The following is an 8,471-nucleotide window of genomic DNA, read 5'->3' as shown; positions in this document are numbered from 1 at the left end:
TGTGTGTGTGTATATATACACTGACACACATGAAATTGGCCCACACACAAAGCGGTTCTTGGCTGCTCTTCCCGAGATGTTAAAAAACAAAAGATGTCTTGTCTTAAGAAGTATTGTTTTCAGGTGAATGTTGAAGCATACGGCTACAACCCGCTTACAACAGCAGCTTATAAAAACCATGTGTTCCCTCCTGGTAGCCCCGCAGTAAGTGTGACATTTATCACGTGAATAACTGACACGAGTCTGGCACCACGCGGTCCACACGTCGCAGAGAAGCGGCCGCAAATTGACAAATTATAGCGTCAGAAACACATAACAGAGAACTACATTGTTTTTGATGAGCGCAGGATAATTGAACCACTTGAAAGTCCCGGCTTGCAGCCCTGTCATTTGGAGCTCGCCCCAAAGACGCGTCAGGAGGTGGAAAGACCCTCATTATGTCTTTATGCAAAAATGTCAGCCAGGGCAAGAGATCAACAGCGATATGTACTGATGTGTTGCAACGTTTAGGCTGAGGTTCGTGCCACAGGAGCCCACACACTGCTCCTCGAGCTGCCTTCCTAAGGTAAACTTTGTGGAGTGTTTGTTTAAGTTCAAACTAAAAACTATCATCAGAGATCTCCTGTTATTCTGAGTGGCTGAAAGGTATGTTTCCAGAGACACAACTACTCAACAGCTCAATAAAGAACACAAGCATAAACACATTAACGAAAACCTTTTGGAAGTAGGAAGTAGTAGTAGATCCTACTTTTAGTTTTTTGCTCAGATTACAATACACACTCCTCCAATAAAAAACAACAACTACTGGATCACCTGTAGTCACGCATGTAAGGTAGCCTGGCAATCCAGACCCACGTCTAGAGAGCTGTAGGGTCTGACAACGAGTGATGAAAACGGCCCGACTCGAGGGGCGGAACCAAGCATGCATTTGAAAATATCACTGCACGCAATTGGATAACACTACGAACAATCAGAAGAATACAAGGGGTGACGTATCCAGACCAGCGGAGCTAACCAGTAGATAAGACTCTTGCCGTATCCGGTCGGTAAAACAGCAACGCTTTTGGCCCCGCCGATATCAGATACACCGATGTGATTGGTTAATGTTCTGGGCCAGGGGCATCGGGGAGTGGGTATATTGCTCGTTCCCAGAGTGACTCGCTGAGCGAATTCTAATTGTGCTCTCGCGAGAACTCTGGGTTTCCAGGGTACATGCAGGGTGTATTGGCCAATGAAAATGCAGCGTCCCCCCCCCCCCCAGCGTCCTTAAGGAGGACGTGTGACCGACGGCTGCATGCCTCTGTGGTGACAGCGCCTCAACAGGACGACCCCGGGGCCACGTGGACAGGAAAGGCCCTGTTCTCTGGAACTCATGACCCGCCGTCATCTGGGGGCTGGAGCCGCTGTCATCACACACACACATTCACCACCAACAAACGTGAGTCTCTCTCTCTCTCTCTCTCTCTCATCCAAAGCGACTCACAGTAAGTACATTGGTCAGAAGAAAGAGAAACAACGATATAGCGCCGTCGGTACAGTAAATACAGTATATATAGAACATTGAAACAAGCGCCTACAATTGCTAGGTTAAGCCATTCCCCGGATAAAACAAAGATAAGACGCTACACAATGCCAAGTTCTATTTTTAAGTGCCGTCACACATTGTTAAGATGGCAGAACGTCGTGTCCCTCCGGTCACATGCAGCAAACCACACTCCAGCGGGGCTTCACTCAGTGTCCTTCAATTCAAACCCAAGCAGGAACTAAATCTGTGAAGCCCGGCATTATGGGCTGCAGCGCTGTACAAAGCGCTGTACGGCTCCAACCGGAGAATGAATTACACGCAGAACTGTCACTGGGTGAAAAGTGGGATTTCCGTCCCGTTGCACGCCCGGAAATTCCTGCAAACCAGACCAATTTTCGGCAGTAAACGACAATTTCCACGTCGCGTCACTTCACGTTTCCGACGGACGCATATCGTCGTATACGGACTCTCTCGCGGAGGCATTCATATGCTAATCTCGCGGATTAGCATATGGATAGCAGCGAAACCGCGCTAGCCAGACGGATTCTCACCCAGGATTGGATGTAAACAAAACGGAAAATCATTTGTGATTGGCTGGCACCCTGGGTCGTTCTTTGCCCTGCCTAAAATTCTTCCCCAGCATTGGATGAAAAGCCTAGTTTTTAAACAGGAAACTCATTCGTGATTGGTTGACAGACATGTCACTCTAGGTCAGCCTGGGTCATTGTACATTTAAACCACACCCCCAACCCACATAAATGTAACCAGCCCCGCTCCTCCTATATCCAATAATATTAATATTAATAATTAATTAATATTTAAATTAATAATTATAATTGTAATTATGTTGTATATTATGACCATCAAGGACATGAATAAATTTACCAGGAGGAAAGGAAAATTTGCCAGGAACATGTTTATTCATAGAAAGATATAACCTTCATCCCTAGGGGAAATTCAGGGTCCAAGTAGCTTAGAGACAGATACATAACATACACATACAAGCAGGATTGCAGAAAGGAAATTTCTGGAATACAATCAACAAATAAGAATAAATATACTATACACTAGACAATAAGGATTAAGAAACTAAGAGAAATATACTAAGTAACAGACAAACAAGTTCCACATTAATGTGCTGAGGCAGTATGATAATGGTGACAGGGCAGGGACTAACCCTGTGGTACAGGAGATCTGGTATGATTTGTTGAGGTGCAAATAAGTAAGGCAAGACAGTGCAATTTTAAGTCAGTAGACCAGCATTAAATACTAAAAACGGGTAGCAGCACAGAGATTTATTGTAAACCAGTGTGTGTTAAGGTGCAAAAGGTAAGGCAAGACAGTGCAAGTATGAGTTAGGAGACCAGCATTTGATATTAAATATGGGCTAACTAGAGTAGTTATGTTTACCTATTAGGGGAGGCCTGTGGCAACGTAGCGATGGATTGAAGATATCGACAATAGATAAATAAATATGGCCAATAAAGTGCACAATGTACAATGTAAACATTGGAAGAAAAAATAACAGTCAATAACATGCAATACTAGAGTTTAAAGTGAATTTAGTCCAGGCTGTTGGAGGGAGGGAGAGGCATTGCATGAGGGCTAACATAGCCAGTAGACATTGTAATTAGTGAGGTAAAAAAACTGCAATTTTGCACAGAGCTCGGTGAGCTCCTTGCTGCGGTAGGACGGAGTCCGTACTATCCATCCCGACACCCCGCCAACGATGCCATCAACCTCTTCCGACATCATATCTATGGTGGCGCTCTCCCAAAGGTCTCTCTCATCCTCAGCTAAAACACTGTCTTGCTTCCAGCAGCTGTAAAACAATAAAATAAAGACAATCAGTACTGCACGATGCAATGCGTATGGACAAAACACATCTATTAATGCACCTGAGAAATACTCATTCAGGGTAGAAAAAAACAATGATGGTGCAATGTAATGGTTAACTCATAGCTATAGCAACAGCAACACCTTCTAGTCTATATTGTGATGTGGTATTGACACATCACTAACTGTTGAAAGTTACCAGCCACTGGCTGGTAGCTTATTTATTGTACTGTCCAATTCAGCATTTGGCCGGTGCTAATTTTAAACCCTGCTCACATTAACCAAAAACAGATCTTATCTAGTCTTACCCTCTTACTTCTCGATCGACTCCGAGCTGAATTCTTTACAGCTTCCGCATGTACTGCAAGGTCTGGTTGCCTGTATCTGCAAGTCCTGCGTACCGTCTCATAATGTCTTGCAGGCAGCTGGGAAACAATTAAATGAGTGGAATGAATAGAAAAAAAACCTTAAGTCACAGTAAAAATTGAACAAGGAAGGAGAAAACAGTTCTGCAGTAAGTTACTTACACAATGTCGTCAGAATCAGCATGTTGTAAATCTGAACATGCAGACAACGCTCTGAGCAAATGTGTAGTCACAGACTCGTTATGAGGAGAGGACAGTCTGCGAAAACAAAATTAACGGTTAAGGTCGGCATCTGAATAAAATACTCCTGACTAATCACTCATACGGCACATATATCGCTTATCTTAACCCATCTACAAGGCTAGGGTGTAATAAGGTTCTTAACATTTTAAACGAGGAAATGGCAACATACAATGGCGCCGCAATTTTTAATTCAAGACCCATCCGATAAGTTTATCGATGAAAGTGAATCTCAAAATCAACGTATTCAGGATCAGATGCGTACTCCACCATTTTAGCAAACTCCCATCATCTTTCCCCATGTAGGACAAGCGCACTGTCCTCCCTCCGTCCACAAACATTCCAAACATTCTGGCGCCATGTTAAAGCGACCTCCTGCTGAGCTCGGAACGCTACGGTCAGGATAGGCCACGACTTTACCGTAGACTATGGTCATTTTTAAAATATCTAAATCCGATTTACCACCGGAATTCCCCTTTCACGTATCTAGATGAGTACAGCAGAATGAAAGCATTATTGTTTAAATCTTACCCTTGCTCTGGGTCGTAGGGCATATGATTTGTCTCGGCGTTATGAAGTCGACGCACAGCTGCCTGTAAATCACAAGACCAAAACAAACAATTTAATAAAGCAACTTACACTGGTTCTGCTCATGGGTTATTTTACAAGGCTAATTTTAGCTGTTTGGGCTAGGCAGGCTACTTAAACGCTTTACTTTAAGGCTACTTTTAGCAGAGCTAGCTAGGTAGCTAGCAATCACTGAACATAATCTTACCGCGATCTTCGGACGGTGTACCCGCCTTCTCTTCTTAGAGTTAGCGGTAGTGCTGGAGTCTTCCGTACAGACCCTTTTCTCCAAAATGCTGCCATCCGATCCTCCATGGACTGCATCCTTGATTGCGTTATTTTTAATTCAGCAGACATCTGTTGAAAGCCGTCATTGAGCTGCCGAGACAGGCCCGAGATTGCGTTCAACAGCCGCTTCTCTGTGTTCTGCGGACTGGCGGTAGCACTACGGGTTCGCGTCGACGGTTCGCATGCTGAGGAGTTCCAGGAGATAATCCGTAAAAAAGACGGCGACTAGTCATAATAGCAGCTAGAGATCAAAAGTCAAAACCACATGAAACGTGAGAGTACAAGAACTCGTTTTAAAAGTACTCTTGGCCATGTCCTCGCACGTGATTGGACAAAGGGACCTTTGTGGCAAAGCCTGATTAAAACTAATTGTTGAAATGAATTGTTTTGTGTGTCTTTTTAACATAACATTGGCCATTGCTAATGACATACACTACCGTCCAAAAGTTTGGGGTCACCGGTTCATTTCTGCATTGAATTCCATTATATATCAGCTTCATGAAATAATCAACTGGAATGCTCTACGGTCATTATTATTGTACAAATATAAGTCAAGATGTGCTGAACACATATGGGATGGATTCGAGAGTGTTTGGCTTTGATTGTCTAATTCAAGGTGATTTTAGATATGCAGTCATTACAGAAGTTGAATTCTTTAAAATGTCTAAAAATGTAAACATTTCTCAAACAAAGCTTATAATCACACTTAGTTGTGTGCTAAACCATGAAAGAGTAAACAAAGCATTGTGGTTTATATTTTAGGCTCTTTAAAACTTTTATTGTGTTCACACAGAATTTTGCACACTTGGGATTCTCTCAATCACTTTTTAATTAGACATTGGAAATGGTTTGCATGGAACACTAAAATGTTCCCATAGTTGTTGAGCAAATCTTGACTAATTTCTGTGCATTCATAATGTTCATCAGGGGTCGGCAACCCTAGGCATGCGTGCCACCACTGGCACGTGGACGCATAATCATTGGCACACTTGCAATGCGCTACAATGCGGCAGCGTAATCATTACTACCGATTTGTTTTGCACTTTATTCAGTTTTGGGCATTTCCTCCCAGTGCAAATATGTTTAAATGAGTTACTGAAAGCAGTGTTCTGAATTGGGATCAATTAATCGTTTTTAAACCTATGTTGTGAGTAATAGAGAAGAAAATATTTAAAAGATTGTTGCAAGTGGCCTGTATGCATGGCCTTCACATGTTTTTTTGCAAAGCTGTACATGTCTTCAAGATATTGATGTGGATGTTTCCATCATTCTCATATAATGTAATTTACATTTTACATTTCTCACAGTGCAAATCTGTTTTTGAGTTTCTGAAAGCAGTATTTTAAGATGGGATATATGTAATTATAATTTGTAAGCCCATGTTGCAAATATAACAACAAAAAAAAACTTTAAAATGTTGATGCATGATTGTGATTCTGGTTATAATGGAGTTTAATGCTGAAATGAGCAGGTGACTTAAACTTATGAACTGTAGTGTATTCAGTAATTAATCTAGCATACTTTCATTAAATAAATCTATTTAAGTTAAAATGTAAGAGTATAATTAGGCTATACTGAGCCTAATCTATTTATACCAGAGATTTTCTTAAAGTGAAGTTAATACCTTTGTATAGCTAATTTGCATGTGTATAGCTCACAGAATCTGCATTTACATGTTAAAGCTTCCCCTACAATTAGGGGGAGGGGGGCCATGGGGGACGAAACCTGAACTTCTGCGACAATTTACGGTGCTGTTTTTTGACGGGAATCCCGCTTTTCATGCAGTGTGTGCAGAGTGTTTTCTCAGAATCATCAGGGACCATAATGCTCTATTATGTTTCTGGTGGACTGATATATATATATATATATATATATATATAGGCTGTGTTTCCTCTGAGAAAGGACCTTTCTGATTACACTTGATTTGGCAGGACTTTTGCGTTTGAATAAATAGGGTTTTGAGGAAAGAGTCCACTGCAATTGTGGTTGTTGATGCAGATTGTATTTCTCACAAAATGCCCTCGAGAGACAAATTCATGAGCATATTAGGCCACTACCTGGAGGGGGATAATTATCCAATACAGCCACAGGCTTTAGAACAAAAATAACATTTTTAAAATTGATCTCTGTGATGAATGTCTAACCTGATTTGCAGGGAGTGTTTGTCTTTGAATAGCTCAGCTTTATTATGGCCACAATCTCCAATCAGAACGCAGCGTTTAAGCCAAAACCATCCCACCAGCAAAGCCACCACTACTAACAAACTGCGCTTAGGTTGAAAGTCGGCCCGGACGTTCAGCACTGCAGGCTCTGCATTCATGTGGCCGCTCCTTTCCATACTGATGGCGCGCTCCGAAGCCACAAGGCTAGAGGAGTCGTACCCTGTACCCTGTACCCTGTTCCCTGTACCCTGTACCCTGCACCCTGAAACGCCTTCCTTCAGCAGAACGCCAGCAGTTAAAGGTGCAGTATCAGCCCTCACAACGCCAGCAATAAAACAGTGGATTTAACCAACACTTCTGTCCAACCTGCACCCCCAGGACCTAACTGCTAACTGGAAGCACTCCAACTCCTCCTCCTCCTCCTCGTGTTTGGCTTTCTGATCCCAGGAAAACAGCCATTCATCTGCAGGAACGGTGCTGGAGAGCTTTTTAATTAAGGGAGCCCTCTGACTGGCTGCCTGCGTAATGGCTTCCAAATGGTTGGCTGCTGCGGTGGAGGCCGAGGGGGAGGGGGGGGGGTGGGGGAGGAGGAGGGGATGACAATGAGCAAGGAGAGGAGGAGGAGGAGGAGGAGAAGGAGGTGCAGATCTGGAGAGGGACAAACAAAGGGTGTAGGACGGGGGTTTGGGGGGGTGGGGGTGAGGAGGTACGACTCCATCTCAAGTTCTGACCCTTGGCTGCCTGCCGCCCCCCCCCCCCCCCCCCCCCCCACCCCACCCCACCCCACCCCACACACGCACCCCCACACACACACACACCTCCCCCCACCCCACACACACACGTGTGCCGGCCGCAGGTTGGAGGCAAGCTGAGTGGAAGCAGGCCGGGGGGCGGCTGTGAGGGGGAGAGCCGTTGGGGAGCAGAGCCCAGCGGAGCCTCCACCACCACCTCCATCACCTCCACCTCCATCACCTCCACCACCTCCCCCCCTCCCTTCCCCACCTCCATCACCACCACCTCCACCTCCTCCTCCTCCACCCTGGGACGTCTGAGTCTCTCTACGGTCCACGCGTTCTGTGAAGCGTCGGGGACGGGTCTCTGTAGTGCGGCAGTGATTCCTGACAGATAAGGGGGGCCGGTGGGTGGGGGGTTCTGCTTGAGCGGCCCCGGCTCCATGCGACCCCCCTCCTGCTAAAACAAAGACCACAGACCCTCCTCCTCCTCCCACTCAGGCATTCATCTTAGTGGAGACACGATCGGGGTCGCTCACTTCCATATTCCATCTTCTCCTTCTCCTCCATCAGCCCCCCCCCTCCCCCTCTCCCCCCCCTACCCTCCCCCCTCCCTCCCCCCCCCCCCACAGTCTCAGAGCAGAATGTTCGGCGACTGAGGAATGAAAGAACTCCTAGAATTAAAAAAAACATAATAAACTGGAAATCATACACACACACACACACACACACACACACACACACACACACACACACA

General features: G+C 44.9%; 1 protein-coding gene and 1 long non-coding RNA gene across 4 annotated transcripts in view; both read right to left on the bottom strand.

The window, feature by feature from the left end:
- The window catches only part of metrnla (meteorin like, glial cell differentiation regulator a), a gene marked incomplete at its 5' end in the record, with an annotated part of 6,689 nt that extends 4,904 nt beyond the window's left edge, over window positions 1–1,785 (bottom strand). The window contains one exon of the mRNA XM_084488495.1: window positions 1,753–1,785. Within this exon, the coding sequence (XP_084344621.1) occupies window positions 1,753–1,785 (33 nt within the window). The remainder of the gene's footprint in view (window positions 1–1,752) is intronic.
- Window positions 1,786–3,277: 1,492 nt separating this feature from the next.
- Window positions 3,278–4,954, bottom strand: LOC311340566. 3 transcript variants are annotated; one of them, XR_014633263.1, is made up of 4 exons: window positions 4,498–4,954; window positions 3,889–3,984; window positions 3,670–3,786; window positions 3,278–3,347 (listed from the first exon to the last, which is right to left on the bottom strand). It is a non-coding gene; the product is annotated as an uncharacterized lncRNA (long non-coding RNA). The 3 variants fall into 3 exon arrangements; XR_014633265.1 differs by having other exon boundaries at window positions 3,297–3,786; window positions 4,498–4,559; window positions 4,742–4,954; XR_014633264.1 differs by having other exon boundaries at window positions 3,297–3,786.
- Between the last annotated feature and the right edge of the window lie 3,517 nt (window positions 4,955–8,471).

The sequence above is a fragment of the Micromesistius poutassou genome, assembly GCF_964030765.1.
Source record: "Micromesistius poutassou genome assembly, chromosome: 1".
Classification (NCBI taxonomy): domain Eukaryota; kingdom Metazoa; phylum Chordata; class Actinopteri; order Gadiformes; family Gadidae; genus Micromesistius; species Micromesistius poutassou.
The sequence above is the reverse complement of the archived record's forward strand: the minus strand, read 5'-3'. Positions and strand labels throughout refer to the sequence as shown.